Source organism: Podarcis tiliguerta (assembly GCF_965153285.1).
Source record: "Podarcis tiliguerta genome assembly, chromosome: 12".
In the NCBI taxonomy this organism is placed as follows: Eukaryota; Metazoa; Chordata; class Lepidosauria; order Squamata; family Lacertidae; genus Podarcis; species Podarcis tiliguerta.
In genome coordinates, this window is record NC_139545.1 from 35,130,511 (window position 1) to 35,157,753 (window position 27,243).

At 46.4% G+C, this 27,243-nt stretch overlaps 1 protein-coding gene across 4 annotated transcripts in view; it reads right to left on the reverse strand.

Annotated features, from left to right (window-relative positions):
• NMT2 (N-myristoyltransferase 2) overlaps positions 1-22,550 on the reverse strand; it is a 32,477-nt gene extending 9,927 nt beyond the window's left edge. Inside the window, exons 1-7 of one of the 4 annotated variants that reach the window (XM_083405766.1) lie at positions 22,359-22,550; positions 11,689-11,824; positions 4,779-4,923; positions 3,160-3,278; positions 2,847-2,938; positions 2,490-2,606; positions 566-736 (exon numbers count right to left, since the gene is read on the reverse strand). In XM_083405766.1, the coding sequence (XP_083261892.1) occupies positions 566-736; positions 2,490-2,606; positions 2,847-2,938; positions 3,160-3,278; positions 4,779-4,923; positions 11,689-11,824; positions 22,359-22,468 (890 nt within the window). In that variant the 5' untranslated portion in view covers positions 22,469-22,550. The remainder of the gene's footprint in view (positions 1-565; positions 737-2,489; positions 2,607-2,846; positions 2,939-3,159; positions 3,279-4,778; positions 4,924-11,688; positions 11,825-22,358) is intronic. The other 3 variants (XM_083405769.1, XM_083405768.1, XM_083405767.1) reach the window with 3 other exon arrangements.
• Between the last annotated feature and the right edge of the window lie 4,693 nt (positions 22,551-27,243).

The following is a 27,243-nucleotide window of genomic DNA, read 5'->3' on the forward strand; positions in this document are numbered from 1 at the left end:
TTTGTACACTGGGCACGAAAAGGTGCTTTCTCTGGCTCAAAGTATTCTAAATCGTATTTTCCCCCTCCAATGCCGGTTCACTGTTCCAACACCAATCCCCTCTTTTAGGGATGTTCCTAAGCCAAGGGCCTTTGCTTAATAATCCATACTCTGTGTGAGTTATGGGCTGCACATACAGCCTGAATGCTCCCGCTTTGCATGAACAGGCAAACAAATCAGTAAGGAAATGGTTTAGTGTTGCAGCCAAGTCTGGGATTGTGGTTGATTCCTCTCTAACAAGCCAGGATCACTAGTTAAGACTTAAATCAAGGCTTGTGGTTGGCTTACCAATCCTGGCTTATAGAGGGATAAACAAACCACAATCCCTGGGTTTGGACGCCACATAAAGCTATTCATTCCTCTTACTGAATTATTTTTACCTGCTTGTGCACAGCAAGGGATTTATCATCAAACTGGAAACTTTAAAAACACAAGATGTGTTTTGAAAGCTGCATGTATAAACCCCACACCACCACCTGCAAGCTTTTGGAAAAGCAGCCATACCTCAGGAAAACCCTTTGCTTACCTGCAAGTTGCTACAGGTTTGGGAAGTACCACTCCTGCAGTGTAAACTGCCTGAAAAATCCCTTCCAAGTTTACTCTCCTGGTTATTTCGCGAATCAGGACCGGTGCTACTCGCTTAGATCTCAGTTTTTTATGGACACACAGAAAATTAATTTCAACCATTTTCTTTTCACTAGGAATAAAAAGTTATAAGCCACCACTTATTTTTTAAACAACAACAATCCAAATATTCTCTAATGTTCTGCCTGTGGTGTAGAAATGTAATATAAACCTTTGCAAAGATAAATAAATGAGAGGTGATGCCTGCAAGGCTCACTTCCTCTTATGCTGCCAGCGTAATGCAGGGATTTGCAAGGAGGTGGGAGAGAGAAAGCGAGGCCATAAGCCTCACCTCCTGATTCTGGGCAAATCAAAAGAGCATCCCAAGTAGGCTGTTGCAGAATGTAAGGGAGTTGAGGCCTCTCTCTGTAATTCAAGCACTGATGTAATGTGCAAAAGATGCAGCTGCAGAACTAGGAATCACAAGCTCTTCTCACGATTAGAACTTCCCATGTAACCTTCTGCAAAATGCCCTTTTCACATGTTACATGGGAAGCATAATTCCCTTGCACTCCCAACTTTCACTGCCTCTCTCCCGGACCCTGAGATCAACCTCTGAGGCCCTTCTTCGTGTGCCTCGTCCACGAGAGGGTCCAGAGGGTGGCAACACGAGAAAGGGCCTTTTCTGCAGTGGCTCCCCATTTGTGGAATGCTCTCCCCCTAGGGAGGATTGCGTGCGGGGAGCCCAGTGCCCCAGTGAGGATGCAAATTGCCCCCTCCCTGGTCATCCAATAGGTCACTTGATAAGTGGTTAAGAGGGCAATAACTTCCCTCCTCAGCGGATCTGCACAGATCTGCTGAGAAGGAAGAAGCTGTGTGCTATGTGTGTGTACCTGTAAGTGTGTGTGTACAAGTGTGTGGGGGTGACAACCTCCAGCCTGTAGTACAGTGGCTCCCACAGTAGCTGTTGGCCACACCTCATGTAGTGGCCAAGGGCGAACACAAGACCTTTGGACCAAAGGAGTTGAGCCACCCCTCTTTTAAAACAACGAAGAATTCAAAGCTGGCTCCGTTCAGCAAAAGGAATGCTCAATTATTTCGAGAGAGAGAGAGAATATTCCAATGGTACGTTGGCTGTTTCTTATTGGAAGGAATGTGTTCTTTGCAGACCATGTACCACCATATACCATTTAACACACAAGGCCACATTTCTTAAATCCTGCCTTCCTCCAGCTGTATAAACAAAACATGTTTTGGAAATAATTTGCCAGCAACTTCTCTCTGGAACCCTCTTTCCTGGGGAGGAGCACTTGGGGCGATTCCCTTAAAAGGTTTTTTTCTTTTTTTGCACGGCTAGACAAGTTCTTCCCTTATTAGACAGACCTTTGGACTGTAAACATCTGGGTTGCTGCTGCATACTGGGGCCTTCTGACTTTCAAAAACGTTTTTGAAGCGCTTCATATTGCTGGCTTAAGGGTTTGTGTTTTTAAATGTAGGGCGTTTTGATTCAACCTTGCTTCTAAGCACTAGCCTGGTAGCTCTTGGTGATCCTGAATTCCACCCAGGTGGATATGTGGAACCCCATGTAGACCAGGGCCTTGATGGACATCTTGTTTTTTGTTCCAAACTATCATGAAATAGAGCAGCATCCCATTATTTTGAATAGTAAGAAGTTGCTGAGGTGGACAGACTTGTATCGAGGACATTCCCAATAAACGCCAAAGCTGGAATCTTTAAATGGGACTTCAGGTAGTGTAACTGTATACTGGATTTTGACCTAAGAAAACACTGAACATCTTTCCAACATGTCCCTATCTGCCATTGAGGAAACTGATTTTTAAAAACATGCCTAGCCGAAACTGACATCAGGCGTGGTCAGGACTTACCTCTCATAAATCCGTATGTGTGCAGGAATGGCGCTTATGAACCCTACCAATTTTCTATTGGATGATACTCTGACACCACAATGCCATTGCGGAAGCCAGCCTGGAGGCCGCAGAGCCCTGGAAAGAAGAAAACCATAGGTTATTATTGTTATTTACAAAGAACCTAACAGCTTTCTAGGCACTGTTCTGAGATATACATGTTTTTTTAAAAAAAAAACCCTGCCTGCAGACTTGTTATGCAACAAGACATGACACAGAAGGAAAAAGAGTTGAGGAGGGATGAGGAAAACAAGTACAGTCAGGTACTAATTTTTTCAAAGGTTGCTACTTGGAAAAGCATGGAATTTTGTTACTCACCACAAGAGAAACTCTGGTGAATAGTCAAATCTAAACATATTATCATCATCTTCTACATAGTTTTCATTTAGCAGCATGTACAACTCCTTGAGCTGAAAAGGCATTAAGGGGGAAAAATTAATCCCAATGCGCTAACTAGAATTTTGCACTGGACTCTGTAGTCCAGTGGCTCAAAGTCCATAGTAGTGATGCATTTACTTCCACACAACTGCCCTGGTGCCCAAGTGCATCTGTGCACATAAAACATGCCCAGCAGCGAAATATATGGGCCTCCCCAGCTTGTGTTTTAAGGACTGTAAGCAGTTCTACTTACGACTTCGGCGTTGCTGAGGTCCAAAGTGTCCCATGTGAAACCCTGTGGCAAAGAATATGGCTCTAGGCGGATGTTGTCCTTATCGGGCTCAATTGCGCCGTGAGATGTAATAACTTCACCTAGTTCATAAAAGAGGAAGAAGCGGGGAAAGAGGGGGGAAATTTGCATTGTGTGTAGCTTACAGGCATGCTTCTGAAAATCCCCACTTTTAAGGGGCAAGGGGAAGATTTACGGAACCAATATGAAGTGAGAATATTACACGTCATAGTAAAGTAAACTTCAGGTTGCATTCTCCCAGCCTGCCCTCAATTGCTCAAGTCAGACCAATGTATTGTAGCTTGATTGGTTACATCACTCTTTGCCTCTTCTTGCTGAATGCTATAATTCATGTTTAATTGTCCCCCCCCCCAATTTTTTTTTCTTACTTCCACTTTCCCCTCTGCTTTTAGCTGTTTCTATTTTAGCTATAAGCAGCCTTGAGTGCCTGTCAGGGGAAAAGGCGGGATATAAACAAATATAATAAGCATGACCGCTCCTCAAGATGAACTCACTTCAAACACAGATTCAAACCCCAACAGCAGACTCACGGCTCCCAATTAATGGAGTAATACTTTTCTACGGAATGGTGGAGACTAGGAATTCAACATCCACCACTATGACTCCTGCCTGTCTGTCAGAGGAAAGGTTCCCTTTGGAAATTATATAGTCTTTAAAAAAGCAGTTTTTCTTTAACTGGTTTTATACTTCTCATTTTACAGTCCTCACTCATCCCTTTTCTCCTTTGACATTTCATCACAAATCCAATTCAGCATAAAAAAGACCGAACAGAGGAAAGGGTTAAAAAGCAGGGGTGGGGCCACAGAGCTACAGTTCTAACAACTGATCCTTCTTCCCAGGGAACTCTGGGAACTGTATTTCTGTAAGGGAAATAGAGGCCTCCCAACGGCTCTCAGTACCCTTAACCAACTCCCAGGATTCTTTGGGGGAAGCCATGACTGTTCAAAGTGGAATGATATTGCTTTAAACGTTTAGTGCAGATGAGGCCTGTGTCAAAGGGCCCTAAGTAGGCAGATCTAAGTGTGTGTTTTTTAAAGCCGTGACTATATCTAAGGAGCAGCGCCTGATGTTAAAATCCACCTGCTGTTAAGCTTTCTCTTTTCCCTTCTGTCTCTCCTTTGTCAACTCCCCCAGGATCCACTGCAAGCTCACAGAAACCAGTCTGAGCTCTCTCCTTTCCGCTGCCACCTTTGCTTAGATTGCTCTATTAAGTCCCATATACAGCGAAAGGATGATAGGGGTCGTAGAACTGCTAATGAATCGTAGGTACCACCCCACTTTCTGACCGGGATTCCCCAAAGCGGGGCGGAAGGGGCAATGCAAACATGGCTGCCCTCCTCTTACTCTGCTGGTTCATCGGGTGCCTTTTTGGCATCCTTCCCAAGAAGTTTCAACCTCCGATGAGACTGCTTTTTAACGCTGCCGATACACCCGCTTCTTTCGTTCTGGTAGCTGTTGCACTAGGATTTCACACGGTTGCTTTACAAGGCAGGCTGCAAATCGATATATTCAATCAGTCAATCAGAATACTTTCATTATCCCGGTCCCGGCTACAGACTTACTAAGCTTGGGTACAGGCTGTGTATCCCAAAACTGGTATTTACGTTTGCTCGCCTCGTCAATGTTCTTTGCTGGGCCCTGACATGCTGACAGGAGCTCCATGGCTCTCTGAATATCTTGCAGTTTCTGCATTGGAATGGCTGGATTCTGCAGGGGGAGAGAGAGAGAGAGAGAGAGAGAGAGAGAGAGAGATGCAGAGTCAATTAGGGTGCATCCAGATGGGAATATTGCATTAGTTTTCCTGATTAAAATGCTAGGACTTCTGTCCTGTGTTCTAAGGTCCCGATCTCACTGCACTACCTGTTGTGCTATGGAACTATGGCTTCCTGACCAATATATCGTGTTAAATTTTACTCGCACCAGTAGGTGTGGTGTGACACAACAACAACTACTGCCATTGGGCAATGTCACTACCCCTCCACCCTTTGCTCACATGTGTGTGTTTCTCTTTGCCCGTGATAACAACAGGGAACAACAATATATGCCGGGATAGAGCCCCAAATTTCATCACTTCACTCCTGTGATTTTCCAGGTTCAAGGGGGCTGCAAATGGATCTCCCACTCCTCCCCTTGGATTCAAACAACAGGAAACGAGTAGTAAACTCGTGCTATGTTGCCTTAGTTTTCCGGAAATAGCTTTTAAGATTGTGTGAAAGCTCAAATATATTGCAGGAATTAACAGTTTCACTTTATCACATGGTAACTTTTATTATATATGAATGAATTAATGCCATATATTGCATTTGCTCTCGTCTAGATAATTTCTAACACTGCCTGCAGGTTCCTCATCCAGAAATGGCTGGCCTGTCTTGAAGTTATTCTCCTTTTTCACTAATGTCTGGAACACTCTGGAGCAGAGATGGCCAGTGGGGTGTCCTCCAGATGCGGTCAGACCTCAGCTCCTATCAGCTCCACAGTCATGGCTAATGGTCAGAGATGGAAGCTGTGGTCCAGCAAAATCGGGTGGGGGGGGTACTCCACTGGCCACCCCTGTTCTAGAGATGCATTGGGTTGGATCCAGATTTATGATAAGACTTCTGCTAGTACCACAGAAAGGGGGGGGGGGGGAGCAAGTGTTTTTGACCAATGTATTCTTCCCCCAGAAGCCTCATGGAAAGCTGCTCTGGAGGGTCAGATAATGCCCTGGAGCACCAGCGAGGTGGGCTTGGGGGATGTTTGGTTGGCTGCTGTGACAGGTAAAGGGTAAATATAAAGGTAAAGGACCCCTGGATGGTTAAGTTCAGTCAAAGGCGACTATGGGGTTGTGGCACTCATCTTGCTTTCAGGCCGAGGGAGCTGGTGTTTGTCCACAGACAGCTTTCTGGGTCATGTGGCTAGCAGGACTAAACTGCTTCTGGCGAAACGGAACACCGTGACGGAAACCAAAGCGCATGGAAATGGCGTTTACCTTCCCGCCACAGCAGTACCTCTTTATCTACTTGCACTGGTGTGCTTTCGAACCGCTAGGTTGGCAGGAGCTGGGATAGGACAACAGGAGCTCACCCCGTTGTGGGGATTCGAACCGCTGACCTTCCAATCGGCAAGCCTAAGAGGTTCAGTGGTTTAGACCACAGCATTACCTGTGCCCCAATAATAATAATATGCCGCCCATATCATATTTCTCACTACCATATTATTTAAAAAGAGCCATTTGAAACCAAACACCATTATGCAAAAGGCATCAAACGAAGACAGCAATCTAAAACCGGCAGCTAAACGTAGTATAAAAAGCAAATACGAATAACCCAACAAATCCAATTTGGCTCCCCAAGGTTTTTTTTTAAAATGTCAACATTCAAATGTCACTATAAGCCAGGGTTGCTGGGCTCATTGTGGTTCACTGTGAATAAGTAATCTTTTGCTGCATAATGTTATAGAAATATATGGCACGACCACACCTGGAATGCTGTGTACAGTCCCCTCCCTCACTTCAAGGAGGACATTGCAGAGCCACAACTGGCCAACTCAAGGGCTATGGCTGCAACTCAGTCATACAATGATGCTGAAGCACTCGCAGTGGACCACCAGCTCATGAGCCACCAACTAGGATGGCTCACTGAACTTAGTCTACTAGGACTTAGTCTCAGGTGAAGCCCCAAAGAAGGTGAGTTGGGACTCAGCACCCACTTACAACATACCTCAAAATGTAGTGCTGCCTCTAAAAATCTGAATTCCCCCCCTAACCCTAAACTAGCATACTTATTCCGTTCTGCAGGCTTTAAATCAGGCATGGCCAAACTCGGCCCTCCAGATGTTTTGGGACTACAATTCCCAACATCCCTGACCATTGGTCCTGTTAGCCAGGGATGATGGGAGTTGTAGTCCCAAAACATCTGGAGGGCCAAGTTTGGCCATGCCTGACTGAAACCATATGGAACATAAACTGTTGCACTTGTCTGCTTGTACATTACCTACCACACTACGGAGCTAGTTAAAAGTTAAATTTCAATCATATGAGAAGCCCTCAAAACGATGCCCGGGAAAAGAGAGACTTCCAGGTTTCAGGAAACCTCTGTGATGAAAATTGTAATGTGAAACAGTCCAATAATGATGGCCTTTTATTTGTCAACTGCTGGAATAATAAGGGAAAAGACAAGATAAGTCACTTTTCTTTTTAAAAACGCTTTAAATAGTGATTCCCACACTTTTTCAATTCAGAGAGCACCAGGACTTTGAGGTGCTCTCAGCAGGAAACTTCAGCTCCAAGATGTTGGCTGTCATCTTTGCCATCAATACAGGTGTTTAGCCTGAATGAACTAGAATTAAATACTTTGAAGAGCTGATTACAGAAACATCGGGCTGTTGGCAATGATGGCACAACAACTCCTACAGATGGAATTAGCTGAAACCTGGCCAGATGGATGGTTTTTATGTAAGAGATTGCAAGACAATTTAAAAAAAATAAATCCTAGCCACTAACTTAATTCCCCCCCCCCCCCCGTGAATTGGGAAAAGTCTACCATTACTCCATTTCCCAGTTAACAATTGTGCTACCATATTCTGTAGAAGCTTGCAGCTTCTTAGCTGTTTTCAAAGACAGCCCCACAGACAATGCATTGCAGCACAGGCAACTGAAGTCAGGCTATCATCCCCATCTAGGTATTTTAACCACAGAAACATTAAGTCTGGGAACCACTGCTTTAAATGAACTTGTTTCTTAAACTATTGCCTTGACTGACTTGTGAATACACTTTATGGGTAACAAATTAACTCAAACATCCTCTCTGCCAGCCTTGTTTGTTTTCTCTGCTGTTTTCCAATATCATATAATAGGTTGAAACTTTGTTAATCTATCTTAAAATACAATTTAGGAAAGAAATAGGGATGCAAGCACAGGCCCATTTCCTTTACCTGCCTGAGAAAGGGAACTGCACCAGGTGAGGCAGAGGTTTCAGATGCTGTGTTATCGTTTTAAAAATACAAGAGATCAAACCCACATTTGAATAACCACCAACAAATCCCTCTACATCAAGGACCAGTTATTCAGCCACCTCTTTTGCCAACTGGTTTCTATACACACAGCAGCTGGAAAACATCCTGCAGCACTCATGGGAATCAACGCCACCCGAAAGTTATCTGCTGGATCAGACATCACTTCATCTGCATGACGGCAATCTTCGGAAAGGAAGTTGTATGTAAACAGCAGAACCTGACCCAAATCTTAAGCAGAGTAGCCACTGAAAGTTTATTTTGATTAGGTGCATCTAAGCATCAGAAGCAAGGCAGAGTCACTATGCTAGCTGTGTGGCAGGTGGGTCGCAGCTGCTTACTGGGAGGGAGGTGGGAAGGTGCAAGGAAGCAGGGCTGGGGGTGTGTGGTCAGCGCAGTGCAGTGCAAATGGCAGGAGCACCATATTGGTACGTTTGCAACATGCTGAGCTCTCTGCCTTTTCCCGCTCCCTGTAAGCAAATGCAAGCCACCTGCCGGCAGCTCTGCCCCACCTACATCTGCCAAACATGGGACAGAAAGCCACAAATTTAAAATCCACAACACATAACCATAGCACAGAGGTTTTCAACTTTCTTGAGTCCATGGCTCTCTTGACCAAATACAGTGGTACCTTGGGTTAAGTACTTAATTCGTTCCAGAGGTCCATTCTTAACCTGAAGGACCTCTTTCGCTAATGGGGCCTCCAGCTGCTGCCGCGCCGCCGGACCACGATTTCTGTTCTCATCCTGAAGCAAAAGTTCTTAACCCGAGATACTATTTCTGGGTTAGCGGAGTCTTTAACCTGAAGCGTCTGTAACCTGAAGTGTATGTAACCCGAGGTACCACTGTACATTCTTTCTGTGGCACCCCTGTGGGGCTCAGGAGCCCAGTTATGTCACCCCTTGCCTGCAGAACTGGCAGTCTCTCACCCTTTTTCAAACACCTTGTGGAGTGTTACCTTTGCCTCTTCTCCTTGGGAGTCCTCTGGGCTTCCTACCACCTGTCCCAAAGATAGGTGCCATTTGCCTGCAGAGCTGATAGCCAGGGCTGCTGCAACAAACAGCTGTGCAAGCCTTTGGGAGGCAGAGATGTGAGCGGGCATCAGAGGAAGGAGGGAAAGAAAGAGGGACAGAGGCCAGTGTTGTCCGCAGCACCCCTGACCATCATTCAAGGCACCCCAGGGTGCCACAGCACATTGGTTGAAAACCACTGCCATAGCACATCAAATCTTCACAATCAGCAATGGCATCCACAGGAGGATTTTGATGAGGCCTGTGTTCTGTCAGATTTGCCCGAGACACCAACCTGAGGTAGCACTTGTCTGAGGGGAAAAACAACCACAGAGGAAATGCACACGGAAGTGATGTACTGGGAAGCGAAAAGTATTTACTTGGAGAAGAGGCTTTTGAGATTCAGGTGGAACTTACCGTATTTTTCGCCCTATAGGACGCACTTTCCCCCCTCCAAAATGAAGGGGAAATGTGTGTGCGTCCTATGGGGCGAATGCAGGCTTTCACTGAAGCCTGGAGAGCGAGACGCATCGGTGCGCACCGACCCCTCTCACTCTCCACGCTTCAGGAAGCTATCTGCAAGCCTTGCGGGCGGCAGCCTGCAGCGCCCTCTGGAGGACGCCCCGTGCTTCGGGCAGATGTCCGCAAGCCTTGCGCGCCCCGCGGGAGGTCCCAATGGGCGCGCAAGGCTTGGGGCGGCAGCCTGCAGCACGGGGCGCCCTCCGGAGGACACCCCGTGCTTCGGGCAGGTGTCCGCAAGCCCTGCGCGCCCGGCGGGAGTCTGTTCTGTGGGCTGGGGTCAGGGGAAGCTTGGGCTTCCCTCGCCCCAGCCCCGTGGCTGGGGGGGGAATACTTTTTTTTATTCATTCCCCCCCCCCCCAAAGGAGGTGCGTCCTATGGGCCAGTGTGCCTTATAGGGCGAAAAATACGGTACTTCCAAGGAAATCGGTTTGGAATCTCTGCCCTCAGAATAAAGCCGAGGCAACAGAAGGCAGCAACAGTAAACAGTTTCAGTAAACAGTTGTCTGAAGCCTCAGAACTTACGACAAGCTGCAATCGTTTGTAAATGGAATAAAAATAACTTCAACCCGACGCTACGGAGAACACAATGGGTCACAGGCAGGCTTGAGTTTTGCTGACATACAAAGTAGTACTTGGTCTTTGTGATTTAGCAGAAAAACCTACAGGCCCTTTCTGTGTGGGTAGGTATGCAATTATATTTCTACAGCACTGCGGGAAGAGGTTTAACAACCTAGCAGTTGTTATGCTCAAGGCAATCTGGTGGGGTGCGCCGAGCGAGACAGAGAGTTGCTCAAATAAATGGGTTCATGGAGGTTCTAAGAAATGAGTTCACGGAGATTCTCGTATTTGAACTCTCTGTCACTCTGTCCTGTGGTATTCACTAGAAAACACTATGACTAAGTGGTGTTATAAAGCACCTACCGTCTCATGCCCAGTGTTGCCAGGAATTCTAAGAAATCAAAATATCAGTGGTTTCGTAATCCCTGGTCAAAATCCAAGATAGCTTTGAAAGGTTCAGCCCACCATCGGTGATTCTGCATGGCATCCAATTACATCCAAACATAAGACAAAAGACTGCACCTTGGACCCGCCGTGCAAAAATTTGGCTGTGATACCTTAACAGTTATTCAAATGCAAAGCAAGCAAACAACTTTCCAAAATACGCAGCAAGAGATACACGCAGAGAAGCAGCAGAACAAACACCAGGCAAAACCAGAAAGCAGGTAATTCAAAGTAATTTGTGCTGTAACTACACAAAACGACGACTGAATAAAATGCAGATTTGTGTCAAAGGCCTCCAACTATAATGGACGTTATAATCTTATATCCACTTTCCTTAGGAATAAGGTGCTTTGAACTTATTGAGCCTTACTTCTGAGTAAATGCATACAGGATTGCACTGCTTTAAAAAAAGGGGTGGGGGATCAAACCAGTGATTCTGAATGGCATCCAATTATATCCAGACATAAGACAAAAGACTGTACCTTGGACCCATCGTGCAAAAATTTGGCTGTGATACCTTAACAGTTATTCAAATGCAAAGCAAGCAAATAACTTTCCTATATTTGGAAAACTACCTAAAATACATTTTGAAGATAGAATAGTAATTACAGTGCATCAAAATAAGACAACAAATTTAAATGAAGATTTCTTACATTTGGCACATACGAACCTTTCCGGGGTAGGAGTCCTACAAAATGGTTGGTAACAAGGGTAATGAATTTTAGGAGCCAAAAAGAGAGAGGGAAAGGTTCTAATTTTGGATTAACAGGATAGTAGAACCTGACATTTAGACCTCGAAAAGTCTATTAAAGTAGCTTTTTTTCTGTCGGACAGTTGCGTTTACCTGCAATTGTGACAAGCAGCCCATTCAGCGCACCCTTCACCTAGCACTGCCTATTACGATTCTCACACTATGCTACCAAAGTTAAAATGAAGCCCAGGCTCTCACTTTTGAAGGTTGCTGAATTTTAATCTCCTGGGAGTCAGATGCAGAGTCTGATTTGGTACCTCCGGAATTTGGCTTTTCCTTTTTTCGCTTCTGTTTCTTTTTCTTCTTTTTCGCTCCCAAGTCTCCTCCAGGACTTCTGTAAAGAAATTGAGAGTTGGGAAAAGATGACCTGGTGTTGTTTTTAAAATGCATGCACCCCTCCAAAAATGTACCAAAAGTAGCTCAGGGTGGTTCTTTTTGTCATATTCAAAAATATTCCCCAATTCTGCTACAGAAGGAAAAATAAAATTAAACCTTGGAAGAGAGGCGCATTCATGCAGTCTCTGTATTTAAAAGTGGAGCTAAATTACATCATCTCCCTCCCCAAAACAATTCCACCCCCCCCCCTCACATGGAAGCACCTTCTTTGTAGTGAATCATAATAGAATGAGGTTCTTTGGGAAGAAAAAAATGTAAGACTCGGCTATCTGAATTGCACTGCATACACTCCCAACATCCAGCAGAACAGATCATGTTTGAAAAATGCTGATACCTATATCCCTCACAGCCATCTATGATATCATTATTTTCTGTATCAAGTTTATGTAGCCTCGTCTGCTCCGCACAGGACTATTTTTACCACACCTCCACAGAATCACAAAACTGTTTTGTGGTCATCAGCGTATAACCTAATTTCAAAATGTCAACCTAGGGGGAAATGTCTTCATTTAAATGTTCGCGTCACACCGTGGAATGAAAGAGATATTGCAGTCGTCCCCTCCCTTGAAGCTTGAGATCAAAAGGGATTGTGTGCTCAGTACCACAAAAGCAGGTGATTCTAAATACAGCAAGGAATTTGACATGATCACATCTTTTAAGCAGCATTATTCACTTGCAAACCTTTCTCTGCACATCGGTGCATGCAAAAAAATGGTACCGGAAACTGAAAAAGGGAATTTCCTGGTAGTTAACAGCAAAAGGCTTTCTGTGTTCTACATTTCTGGAAGATACCTGTTACTGTTATGCTTTGCAATTACTCACACACTATTAGCAAATCTATTTTGGTTTTCTACCAGTTTAACTGCTATGGCTTCACCCCTCACAACAAATTCTGGGAAGTGGAGGGTAGGTTTCTTTGTTTTGTTTTGTGTAGTGGGTGGTGATGAAAATTTCCACTGGTGCTCCCTAATCCTAAACACAGAACTACAGTTAGGGTTCCTGCAGAAATAGAGGCCTCCTATTTCATTTTGAAAGTAAGCCCATTTTATCTGAAATTTCCATTAGCTAGGTAGGCCTACTATCTGGTTCCTTGAAGAATTTATGATGGAGCCTAGGAACCTAACCCTGCCCCGCAATCCTCTATCACAGTATTGCCTTCCAAATGTTGTCAGACTATAACTACCACCATCTCCGAGTCATGTCTTCTCTGTAACATCCTCTGCTGTGAACTGGTTTCTTTTTAAACATATTGAGTCTTCATATAGCCAGGGTGGTGCCCTTGAGATGCTGGTGGTCAGAGATGGAGGGAGTTTGGAGTCCAACGACATCTGGAGGCCACAGGTTCCCATACTGATTTTATGGTCCTCCCCTTAAAACCAGGATGGAGAGCCTGTGATGTTGTTGAGCTCAAACTCCCACCATCCTAGACCACTGCTGTGCTGACCGGCGCTGATGGGACTTGCATTTCTACGGTATCTGGAGGGCACCAAATCTACCCGTACTTAATATGTCAAAAACCCTCAGCAGCAACTCAAAGTATTCATACAATGAGCTAGTTCTTGCATCCAGTGTTAGAAACTCAGATATATAAGCTAGGCGCCAAATGGCTCCTTAAACCAAAGTTGCAGTCACCAAAACGGAATGTCTAGTTGCCATTTTGGGGCCAGGCGGTTCTAAAGTCTTATTTTCCAAATGATGGACTGGCTGCGATTGATTCTCAGTTAAATATCTGGCTAGATCGGATGACAACCTTGAGCTAGGTTAAGAACTTTGAGAACTTAAAGCAGAAAAGGCACTTTATCCAGGGATAGTCCACATGTATATTGGCCTATTCCTACAGGATGTGGTATTTGTGTGTGAGAGCAATCCAGATCCAATGATCCCCTGGCGTGTACCTCCAGATGGTAGAGATGTCAGGCGCCATCCTGGCACCCAGGCACCTTCTCAGGTGCAAAATATGCCTGGCTAATTTTGAAGACTGCATATTGCTAAACATGGTTTAATGCTACATGCATAAGCAAAGCTCATGGTCCCCTCTGCTTTGCCTGCTTGTTCACTCAGCACTAAATCATGGTTAGCATTAAATATGAACCAGCCCAATAATTTGTTCCTTTTCATGATATACAAGGTATACATTTTTCTGCATTTTGAGAAACGAGAGGCAATCAATTCCATTGTGCTTTTATTTACTGTATCCCATCCCTCATTAGTAATTGCTGATGTATTCCTGTCATTTGCTTATTTTCTGAGGATGCATCGCTATGCTCAACAAATTTCAACAAGTGAATGGTATGATTCACTGCCCCGTAACACTAGGCAATTGATGGAACAAGGAACCTTGCTATATGCATACTGTAGAAGTGCCAGAATCAACAGCCAGGATCCAAAGGAGCTACAACATCAATTCCATGTGCCCCTATAGTGGCTCTGGACTCCTACTGTGGCAAGTTGTTATCAAGTCCAGTGATTACGAACCTGCCTAATTCTCAACCTTGGGCACAGGTGTGTATATGAGCTGGACCTAGAGAGTAGCATAGCACAACTTTTGCCAACCTGGTGCCGCAGCAGATGAGTTAAAGTACAAAACATCTGGACAGCATCAGGCTGGCATTGGCTGACCTAACAGCATGCAATTGTGTTGCACTTTAATCAGGTCTGGGTTAGAGACAGCCCTAAACCCCATGTAACCCACCCTGAGCATATACCGTATTTTTCGCTCTATAAGACGCACCAGACCACAAGACGCACCTAGTTTTTGGAGGAGGAAAACAAGGAAAAAAATATTCTGAATCTCAGAAGCCAGAACAGCAAGAGGGATTGCTGCGCAGTGAAAGCAGCGATCCCTCTTGCTGTTCTGGCTTCTGGGATAGCTGCGCAGCCTGCATTCGCTCCATAAGACGCACACACATTTCCCCTTATTTTTTAGGAGGGAAAAAGCGAGTCTTATAGAGCAAAAAATACAGTAAATGCTATTTTTTAAAAAAACCAACTGAATCAGATTTGTTTTAAAATATTTGTGCAGTCGCCATAAGTGACAAGGAATTGCATACGAAGTCGTAGGGAGGCTGGTAGAGGAAAGATGGTACGCTGTGTCTCTCCTCTGTGTCCAGCACAAAAACAAAGTGAACTGGGTTTTTTTTGGGGGGGGGGTGAGGAGGTTAGTAGCTTTTAACAACTTCTTTACAAGGCAGACAAAATATTCATAGCTACCGTATTTTTTGCTAAGTAGGACGCACCAGACCATAGGAAGCACCTTGTTTTAGAGGGGGAGCACAAGAAAAAAAAAATCTTCCCCTCTCTGCTCAGCGCCCCTTCAGTGAAGTGGCAGGAGAAACGGAGCCCTTTCCATTTCTCCTCCCGCTTAACTGAAGGGGCGATCGGCCTTAGCTGAAGGGGCACCTAACCTTCAGCGAAAGGAACCCGAAGCCTCCGGAGCGCGGAGGGAGCGCTCCCTCTGCGCTTTGCAGGCTTCATGTTGCTATCGCTGAAGCCAAGGAGCCTGCATTCGCTCCACAGGACGCACACACATTTCCCCTTAATTTCTGGAGGGGGAAAAGTGTGTCCTATAGAGCGAAAAATACGGTACTTCTGCTTGCAGGCTACTTGCACATTCAGTTCAGCAGTGCACTTTTCACTCCAACCAATACATTTTGCACTTCTGTTTGCAGAGAGGAAAATAGGGGTTGAAAACCTGATATTTTAACCCAACCTAATTCTGATCAGGTGTACAGACATGAGTCTGGCCCTCAGAACTTTGCACACCGATTATTTCAAACACCCCATGGGAGAAACTGCCGGCAGCAATTTAATTCCAAACTAATGCTGATTTTTTAAAAAAGCAGACCCATAGAGAGGCAGGGACATAGCCAGAGGCAACTTCAATAGTTACGGTAGAATCAGCCTTCCTAGATGAGCTTTATAAATAAATTAAAAAGCAAGAATTTTTACAAGCCCTTACATACATACAAAATTTTTTTTAAAGGAAGATGGGACTTTATTCTCTGAGGGAATGTTCCCTCCAATTATTAGGTAAAGCAACCTAACTTAGCTTCTATAAATTATTTTTCACCTAGCGAAACTGATCTGCAGTTTTGTTGATGTGAAAATTTGCCTATTTTTGCTGTCTTCCATCTGTCAAGGGCCTATGTGTATTGCCTAAGGATGGAGACAAATCTAGGTAACAGCTGGATTTTGTATTTTCAGAACTGGGACATTAACTATTGTATGTTTCTTCCCAATACAACTTGAAACCTGTAACGCACCAAACAAGAGCCTCTTCTGAATGTCTGCTACCTCCTCCCACATTCCATCTTAAGACTGTGACTAAATGCAGATTCTACCCACAGCTCCTGCATCAGCCAACTCCCCCCACAATCGTATACCATCTCGCCTGGTGAACATGAAAGCTCGCACACCATTTTGTAATGTTTCGGTCGACCTAATGAAGACATTGTCCTAATATGGCTTTTGGAATACTATCATTAGTTATTTGGAGCACACCTATGGTCCAAAAGAAGCATAGCTCAAATGTCCGTATGCTTCCACGGGTTGTTGACGGATCACCTGGAAGTAATTTTTCCTTACCACCAACAACCAGGCTAGTGGCTATTTTCAAGCCTCCTCAGGTCTAGACTGCCTGGCCTCTCTTACTACTGACATTGGGCTACTTCATCTGAATTACCATATTTTTCGTTCTATAGGACGCACCGGACCATAGGAGGGGGAGAACAGGGGGGAAAATTCTCCCCCTCTCTGCTCAGCGCCCCTTCAGCAAAGCGGCAGGAGAAACGGAGCCCCTTCCATTTCTCCTCCTGCTTTGCTGAGGGGGCGCTGCGCAGCTCTCCCTCTCTGTGAAGCCAGGAGAGTCTTGCTCTCCCGGCTTCAGCAAAAGGAACCCGAAGCCTTTGGAGCACATTGCGAGGTCCCACTGCGCTCCAAAGGCTTCAGGAGGCTATCCTTCTGCGCTCTCCAGGCTTCAGTGAAAGCAACGCGAGGCCTCCGGAGCGTGGAGGGAGTGCTCCCTCTGCGCTTCAGAGGCTTTGCGTTGCTATCGCTGAAGCCAAGCAGCCTGCATTCGGCCCATAGGACGCACACACATTTCCCCTTAATTTTTGGAGGGGAAAAAGTGTGTCCTATAGAGCGAAAAATACACTACATCCATAGAAACCTTAGGTCAATAAGCTGTGCTGTCATCTACACACAGGGAGAACAGCCTTATGGGAAATATTAAGCCAAATACTTTGATTACAAGAAGAAGCCTTTGAATGGGGCCTTTTTAGAGTGCCATACCTCAGAGCACATGTTTCACATCTAGGAGTTACTGGATTCAGTCCTCTACATCTTGATTTAAAAGTACTGTTCCCTGTGGCAGCAGTCAATATTCAGCTAAGTGGATTTATGGCCTGACTCTGTATAAGGCAGCTTCATGTAGATGTCAGGCACTGTGGTGCAACCTCAGGATCCCAAGCCCATCTAGCTCCTTATTTGGGTGGACTTCAGCTGACCCAGCGGCCTTGTGCATTTCAGCTGATTTAGCACAAAGGAGAGGCATTCAGTTTTAGCAACTGCATTTCAAGAAAATTGCGAAGCAAAGCAGAGAAGATTCCATGAACAGAAAAGCTGGGGGAAACTTTGAAGAGATGTTTGGCCCATGGGCCTTAGGTTGCCTACCTCTGCTCTAATTAGTTCTTGTTATCTCAGCAGCATAGTGCAAACTGAATGATACAGCTGGAGCCTATGGAGAGCTGAAATTACCCTTTAAAGAGGATACACACAGCACACTTGTAAAATGTTTGCAAAGACAGTGGATACCAAGCAGGTCCCAGGCTTTCAAGACACCAGTGAGCTTCAGAAATCCTTTAAGCAAAATGAATAAGGAGCCTAGGGGAATCATCATCCATTACAGTTTTATTTATTTAACTAAATTTACAACAGTTCTATCTAATCCCCAAAGCTGTTTAAAGAATAAAAACAAAACAGGCATTACTGATGCCAAGAGGCAATCTTAAAACAGAACCAAAACCAAACAAGCAAGATCAAAAAAAGGAAGACAAATAGCCAGAAAACCCATCAATTCTCAAATCTGCCTCTCCACAGAAGCCAGGTGTGCCACGCTTCTGAAATCCAGCTGGTCAGTCCAGCTACCTTTTGACCTGGCAACGTCCAATGTCATGATGTCCAGGGACTGGCAGGGGGCTGTGGCTTGGCCAAAATGGGTCTGCCATGCCAAACAGGGAGGACTGGAAGCCATAATGAGACCCACAAGCCAGGCCAGAGGATTGTCCTAGGACATCACTTCCAGTTAACAGAGGCCTTGCTACCAAAGTGCTTGTGGAGCAAAAATATTCCTCCATTGCCAGATGTTATGGGGCCAAATGCACCTCCTTGAAGCAAAGCATTCCACAGTTTGGGGGCAGATACTGAAAAGGCCTTGCTCCAAGTAGATGCTGATATTAACATCCACAGAAGATGGTATTATCTGAAGCAGGACTTTGCTGACAGATCTTAAAGTGGATGGGGAGAGAGTTGTGTGGGAAAATACACCCAGGACATTTTAGCAATAAATGTGAGAGTGACAAACATACTTGTAATCAGGGTGTACTAGATCTGCAGGTCACCAAGTGTCTACTCAGTGGGCAAACCCCAAGTTTGTCTTGTGTGATCTATGCATTGGCCATAAGGGCTCAGAAGGCACCTGCTAAGATGATTCGACACACCTCTAAGCATCATCTAATACTTTTGCTTCTGCCACAACTTAACTTCTTCTTTCAACAGCAAAGCACATTTATTCCCTTGGCAAACATTTTACGTCTGCTGAGCAACAAGACAATCTTGTTTTCCAGCCCTCCAGGTTTATTTGTGTACTTGCCTTTAATTTTAGACAATTTATTCTGAGTTAGGAAAATCTGAATGCCTCTCTTTCAAACACTAGAAGCTTTTAAATAAATAAATAAAAAGAAGCCAACATATTTGAGAAAACGAAGGGGAAAGTGCAAGAAGTGACTTTCCTTAAAGCCCATGAATCATACTTCCCATTTGCGAGATACAGGGTTAAATAGTTTTGGGTTGCAGTAGGGCTTTCCCCTGATGAAGTCAAACCGAAATGAGGTGTTTCCCATTATGCACTGGACACAACCTGGGTCCAGTGGTTGGGCACATGCTGCCAAGTTAAGTCCCCACCTTCTCCAAACACAGCTGAAAAAGACTCCTGTGTAAAACCCTGGAGCAGAGGTGGGGGATCTTTTTCAGTGGGCAAGTTTCTGCACATTCGTACAGCTCTCTCTATTTATCCAGACAGCCGGAAACATTAGCAAGGACACATTATTATTATTATTATTCTACCATCCTTCATCTGAAGACACCTCCTGAGCGGTTCACAACAGAAAAATACAAAATAAGAACACAACATATCAGCCAGGCAAAAAAAAAGAAGAAGCCACAATCAAGGACAGCACATATAAGGACTGGTGAGGGGTGTGGCCAGAGAGGCTGTGTGGCCTGGGGAGAGTCCTGAGGGCCAGAGAGAGAGTTCTGGCCCCCGGTCTGAGGTTCCTCATAAAGGTAAAGGGACCCCTGACCATTAAGTCCAGTCGTGGCCAACTCTGGGGTTGCAGCGCTCATCTCGCTTTATTGGCCGAGGGAGCACGGCGTACAGCTTCCGGGTCATGTGGCCAGCATGACTAAGCAGCTTCTGGTGAACCAGAACAGCGCACAGAAACGCCGTTTACCTTCCCGCTGGAGAGGTACCTATTTATCTACTTGCACTTTGACGTGCTTTCAAACTGCTAGGTTGGCAGGACCGAGCAACGGGAGCTCACCCTGTTGTGGGGATTCGAACTGCCAACCTTCTGATCGGCAAGCCCTAGGCTCGGTGGTTTAACTCACAGCGCCACCTGCGTCCCCAAGGTTCCTCATATCTGCCCTAAATAGTCACTGTTTGTTACTTTTGGAAATGCCAAGCTAAGATGCACCAATGGTCTGACTCAGTACGAGGCACCTTCCTACGTTCTAATGTCAACACCACAAGATGCAGTGATGGCCACCCAATTGGATGGCTTTGTAAGTTCAGACAAATTTATGGAGGATCAAGGGCTACCAGCCATGGTCTGCCCTCTATGGCCAGAGGTAGTCTGCTTCTGAATACCAGATGCTGGAAACTACAGGAGGGGAGAGTGTCTTGTCCTGCTTGCAGATTTCGTACAGGCATCCATCAGGCTAGCCACTGTGAAAAGAAGATGCTGGGCTAGCTGGACCACTGGTCTGATCCAGCAGGCCAAATTAGACACAGAAAGAATCCTAATTTGGCATGTGGACCGGAGGCTCCCCCACTTCCGCTTTAGTTGTTGCTTCTTGTGGCACCAGTGTCAGAACATAAGAAGATGCACCAGCCAGACCTATCTGCCCTACGCCTAGCATCATGTATGAAGGCAGGGTTTGCAGGTGCCACCAAACAGCTCACTGGCAGTGCCTGCAAACCCCTGTACCTTTGCACACAGTTTGAAAGCAGTGCCAACGAGCTGACCAGTAGCGCCTGCAGATCCCTGTGACTTTGCCAGCATAGCCTAATTTCCTTTGCCCAGGCTCAAAGGGTTTGATCATGAAGGTCAGGGTCTGGCTCACCCATGATCTAAAGACACAGCTCCTTCTTCATCTAACAGATCAACCCTAAACAGGCAGATATGGTGGTACATCCTCTTTATAGAAGATAAGCTGCATCCTAACTGTCTTTTCTGCCCTTTCAAAGACCTCCTAGGTGCTGAATTTAGTGAAACCTGCATTTTTGGTGGTGAAAGTTATGCTATGCTCTGTGAGCGAGACCAGGGAACAGAGGAAATTAGAAGGCAGCGTAACTTTGTTTATCCCTCTAAGTATCTCCAACATGCCCCTTCCATACCCCTGGACCTGTGCAGCTTCCACTGGCTTAACTTCCATGAGCAGTCCCTCAGCCAGAAACATCAGGAAAAGTTATTTATGCCAGCTTAAGTTCAGCCAGTGGTAGGAGGAGATGGGAGAAGATTATATTGCACATCCTAACCTCTCCCAAACTGCATACCTGGAAGGAAGGATCGCATCCTAAGTCTGTCTATCAGATTCAGGAGAGTCTGCACAGCAACACAAGCGAATCGGTCAGTTAGCACCCAACACATTTCCTATCATAGGTAGTTACCAACCTGGGAAAACAACTACTTTTCCCTCATTGATTTTTCCAGTTGGAACCAGACACTCTGCTTGCTGAATGTACATGTATGCATAGAAGGTACATTTGCAAAAAGAAAATATCACTGAAGCAGTAATCTCCCTGGATGCCTTACACCTGACTGCAAGTTCGGCCCTCTGAGCCCTTTCAACTTAAATGAGGGATTGATTGGTGAATCAACCATAATATTAAAAAGCACTCTGTGCATGTTCAATGCATTTACCGGCTTTTAGCTCTACCTGCATCAGAGCTGAGCTGTGGCTTTCAGAACCAACCACACACCGCATATAACTCTTTCATACAAGTTTTCTCCTCCAAACCCTATTTATTATAGATTACATTTTTTTTCTGGCTAGAGAAGTCACACACCCTTTGCTTTACCAGCAAGAAAGACTTTGAGGGAGGGGGAATGTCAGCAGGGCTATAGATAACCCACTGCAACCTAATTTCCATGGGGGTGATGGGGTGGACCACATCCCTGGGTTCTGCATCAATCCATCAGAGACTGGTACCACTCCCAGACACTTTAGCGGTGCAAACAGCCCTTCCCTCTCCCGGGGTGGGGGGCGCAAGCGAGGGGCCATATCCTTGCAGCCGGATTTAGCTCTGTGTGTATTATAAAAGGCGTTCAGGGCCAACTCGATCTGCACTGAGGGACGTTGACGGCGCCCTTCTGAACGGCAGACAAACGGCTGCAAAACACGAGAGACCGTCCACAAAGGAAGCACGCGGGAAGGTGGGGGAAGAGAAAGAGGCAACCGCGGAAGGGGGGCGGCGGCGGCGAGTGCAGAGGGCGGCCAGGCCACCTTCCCAAGCAGACTCCCTTGCTCGCCAGCTGCAGCAAATGCCAGGCCAAGGGCCGGGCGAGGGAGGCGTCGGATCCGCGTGGAGGGACCCCGGCTTGCACACTGCCTCCTCCGCGGCCACCCGGCAGCTGCAGCAAGAGCAGCAGCCGCCGCCGCCGCTGGGCCCCGCGCCCCTCCGCCCGCCCAAGGCGCGCAGGGGAGCGGCTCGCTCTGCCTTCCCACCTCACACAAAAGCGGCGGCCGAGCCCGAGGCGGCCGCTTGCACCCGCGTGGCCTGCGCGCTCCCTCCCGCCTGGGCCGCCGCCGCCTTCCCCGGGCCACGCCGCGCGCCGCCAATGCCGCAGGGAGCCGTCGGCGGAGCTGGCCGCCCACCCACCCGCCAGGCCGGGCCCACCCGGGCTCCGGCGCCGGGCTGCAGGCGAGGCGAGCGCCGCTGCGCCGGGCTGGGCGGAGGAGGGTGGCGCCCCTACCCTTTGGAGTGCTCCGTCTCCTCTTCATTGTCGCCGTCGATGCCGCAGGTGTCCTGGTCGTCCAGCTCGAGGCTCTGCTGGCTGGCGGCGGACTCGCTGTCCTCCGCCATCACGGGGGGAAGGTGGGGGGGGGAGGGAGGGAGGAGGGACTCGCCGGCACAAGCCTATGAAAGACAACCAGCTTGGGCGCGCAAGGCGGCGGCGGCGGCGGCCGGAGGAGCTCCCCCTAGCTGCGGGCCTCCCCCCGTCGCTGCTCCGCCTTCGCTCGTCGCCAGACGCAGCCCGGGGAGCGAGACGCCCCCTCGCCGGGAGGCCGCCCCAGCTGACCAGGTGAAACACGGGGGAGGCGCTCCCTGGCCTCCATCCCCCGGGCTCAGGATTGCAAGGCTGGCTCGAGCGCAAGCGACTCATCCGCTCCTGAAGTTTGCTAAACCTGCACCAATTTGTAGCGTTAACGGGCACGTGCGTTTTAAGACTGCTGGCTTTGCTTATACGTTAATAAATGTTATATTCGCAATCGGCTCTGTCTTCTCATTCATCATATATATACATACATGATGAATGAGAAGACAGAGCCTATACAATATACAAATTTGCACAGGCTCTCTCTCTCTATATATATATATATATATGCCTGCGTAAATTTGTATATTTTTAACGTGGAATTTTATTACGTAGATGCGTTTTAAAATTGCTGGTTGAATTTCAACAAATTTTATGTCAACTTGTTTTTAATGTGTGGGTTTACTGGGGTTAAATGAATATTCCTTATTGTTTTATGTAAACGGGTCAGAGGCTTTTGTTGATTAAGAGGTATGTACATATTTTTAAATGAATGAATATTCACAATTAAAAAACATTCAAGAAGTGGGGAGGATGAATAATGTACATTGTTTCCTTTGGAGCTATGCATGCCTGTGTGGCAGCACCTCTTCATCTTAGCAGAGGTGTTTCCCTGTTTTCTCAAAGTGTTGGTATACCTGAAGGAGTGTCTCCACCTCCATCATGCAGCCCAGACCTCTGAGGGCCTTCTGGTGGTTCCCTCACTGCAAGAAGTGAGGTTACGTGGAACCAGGCAGAGGGCCTTCTCGGTGGTGGCACCCTCCCCGTGGATATCCCTTCAGATATCAAGGAAATAAACAACTATCTGACTTCCAGAAGGCATGCGTATAGCCCTGTATAGGTAAGTTTGAATGTTTGTTGCTGTTTTTCCTGTGGTTTTTGTTGGCAACCCAGTCAGATGGGCAGGGAATGAGAAATAAATTTATATTAATATTACCCATTGCTTTTATGTTGGGGAAAGTCCTGTGCAGGCACCCCATTGCACAGGTGGTGGTGTCCCCAACCCTGAGCTCTGTATGGTTAACAGATGGGGCTCCATGTGGCCATCTGCATGTGTACTGGATCCACTGGACTGGGGCCAAAACATTCCACCCATTATGTGAAATTAAACCCGCATTCCATTTTTCATCTGCTGTGCTCCTCTGTAGCCAAAGGATGCACATGTTCTTTAAATAAGCCTGCTATACTAAAAAGCAGTGGGCCCACTGTTTATGTAAGGGAGTAAGGTACCTATGGTCCTCCAGATGTTGGTGGACTTCAATTCCCATCAGCCCCAGCCAGCATGGCCAATGGTCAGGGATGGATGGAATTTGTAGTTCCAGCAACATTTGGAAGGCCACTACCTCCCCACTGTTGGCTTACACTGTGTCCACTCTTAAAGAAAACTTCATTAGATCCCTTAGACCTATCCAATTACCGCCCAGTTTCAAATCTTCCATACCTGGGTAAGGTAATTGAGAGAGCGGTTGCTGAACAGCTTGGTAGGTTTCTGGAGGAAACATCGGCATTAGATCCATTTCAGTCCGGTTTTCGTCCTGTCCTGGTTTTGGGACGGAGACGGCTCTGGTTGCCCTAACAGATGATCTCCGTAGACAACTAGATCGAGGCGGGTCAGGACTGCTGATCCTTTTAGATTTGTCAGCAGCCTTTGACATGGTCGATCATGATCTTCTGGACCACCGCCTCGCAGACGTGGGGATACAGGGCATAGCCCGTAACTGGTTGTGCTCTTTTATCTCTGGTCGGGGACAGAGGGTGACACTGTTGGGAGATACTGCCAGGGAGATAAAGTCCATCTTGACTCCACGTCGTCTCCGGACATCCATCAATCTCCCGTAGACACGCAGTATCAGCAATTAGCGACAGGAGCTCCAGAAATAGCTTCCCAAAGATCCAGAGCTCTTGCACGCTCTATCAGCAGATATGCACAACGGAAGATGCACACAGGAGAGCATTATTTAGAGGTTTATTCAGTGTTGATCAGAACAAAGAAAAGCCATGACTGCCTGCTAGAGTTTCCGGCAGTGAGGGAGAAACGAAAGCAAAAGACACAACAGAAACATCCTGTGAGACAGGAAATACGCAGGCTGTGACACAAACATCCTGCTCCCTTTTAAGGTGGAACGGAAATATCCCAACATCCTCCCCCTTTCCGTGTAACCTGTAGTACCTGTGGTTCAACCCAATTGCAACCTTTGGGCATAAACCTTAAGTTGTTCTCTGTTAACAACCTTCGACAACAGATCAGCAGGAATTTCATTTCCTGCCATGTAGGACACCCGAATAAGTCCTTTCTGAATACACTCTCTTGCACGATGTAACTTAATCTGCAAGTACTTGGTTCTTTGCTTGCAACTCTCTGAGTTCAGCAAAGCCAAACAGGATCTATTGTCTTGATACACTTGTATAGGACATTTCACAGAAACTCCGATGTCCTTAAACAGTTGCATCAACCATTCACAATCCATGAGTGAAAATGACAGAGCATTGAGTTCTGCTTCACAGGAACTTAGGCTCACTGTCGTCTGCTTCTTGCATAGCCAGTCAAACAGACAGTGGTTGTACGTGTAGCATACTCCAGAAGTGCTTGTACCATCCGTGGTGTCACTTCCAAAACTTGCATCAGCAAAGATTTCAAGACCTCCAGTCTTCTGACTGGTGAACCTCAGCCTGTAGTGCATAGTCCCTTTCAAATAGCGGGCTATGCGCTTCAGAGCTTTCCAATCCTGAACAGTAGGATTGTTAGCATGTCTGCTAAGCAGGTTAGTGCTTACAGCTATGTCAGGTCTTGAGCATCTAGCAATGAAATTCAACTTGCCTAGAATGCATCTGTACAGCGTTGTGTCAGAAAACGCTTCAGCAGTACTATCTACCTGGTAACCTGTCACCATCGGTGTGTCTGCTGGGTTTGCATCAACCAAATTCAACCTGGTTAACACATCAGCAATTTTCTGTGTTTGGTGTACCAGAAAATTACCTGCTTGGTCCCTCTCCACCTGCAGAGAAAGATAGTTGGATACCTCACCAAGATCCTTCATGTCAAAGTGCTCCTTCAGTTGAGCTAGGGTGCTTTGGTACAAAGCCTGATTCTTCCAAAACATCAGAAGATCATCAACAAAACATAAACAATACAGTTTGTTTTGCCCCTCCTCCTTGACAAACACACACGGATCAGCTTCGCCCTGGTGAAAACCTAGAGAAAGCAATGTCTCTTTGAGTTTTGTGTTCCAACACCTGGCACTCTGCTTGAGACCATATAAGGATTTCCGCAGTTTACAGACCATTCCCTTCTGTATCTGCATTCCATCAGGTGGAAGCATATACAGCTCCTCCCCCAAAATCCCGTACAAAAAAGCTGTATTAATGTCATGATGGGAAACATGCAGTTTCTCCTCCGCAGCTATCTTGAGCATCAGTCGAATGCTCTCATATTTGACGGTGGGTGAGTAGGTCTCGTGGTAATCCTGTCCTGGTACCTGTGAAAAACCTCTGGCAACCAATCTGGCTTTGTGTCTGACAACCTTGCCATTCTGGTCTGTCTTGGCCTTGAAGACCCATTTGCTGCCAACCAGTCTCATTCCTGGGACTACCGGTACCAATTCCCAAGTTTGGTTCCTGTTCAAGGAATCAACTTCAGCCTTCATGGCATCAAGCCAAGGCTCAGCATCTTTAGAGGTTAACTCCTGAACCTCTTTGAAGCTTGAAGGTTCCCACACCTTCTCTGAGCTACTAAGAACAGAAGTTGCCATCTTAGCAAACTCATCAGCAAATCTCTTTGGAGGTCTGCCCTTCGTCGCCCTTTCAGATCTGCGTACTAGACGCAAGTCTTCTGGACTCATCTCCTCCTTCTTGGGAGAAAAACGGCCAATGGTGAACAGTGGTTCTTCCAGTTCATTGTCAGACGCATCAGATGGTCTGACTGAGGCCTTTGCGCTCTTGTAGTCTGCTGTGTCATCACTGTCACTGACACCAGCAGCAGCGCCGCCCACTGAACTGGAATCCGAACTCTGATCATCATCATCATCATCATCATCAGCTTCCTCAGCTTCTTTAGCATCATCTGCTTTTTTTACATCACCTTCATCCTCCTCTGGGTAACTCTGGAAAATTCCCACATTTTCCCCCCACTTAGGATTGTACTCAACACTCCTTGTGAACTTAATGGACTTAGAGTCAGTCATCCATACTCTGTATGCTCCTTTTTCGTACCCCATGAACAAACCATGTGCCCCACGCTTCCCAAGCTTGTTGCTTTGTGGGGTGTGTACCCACATGTCAGAACCAAAGATTCTCATGTGCTTGACATTTGGTTTCTTACCAAACATCTTCTCGTAGGGAGTACAACCAATAGGTGATGACAGTCTGCGATTAAACGTGTAAACAAACGTTGACAGAGCCTCCCCCCAAAACTTCTCAGGGAGATTGGCATCATGCAACATTGTTTTCAGTCCTTGCAGCAATGTTTGATTTGCTCGCTCCGCAAGCCCATTCATCCATGGAGATCTAGGCGTTGACAAGTCATGCTGGATTCCCTTCTCAGTCA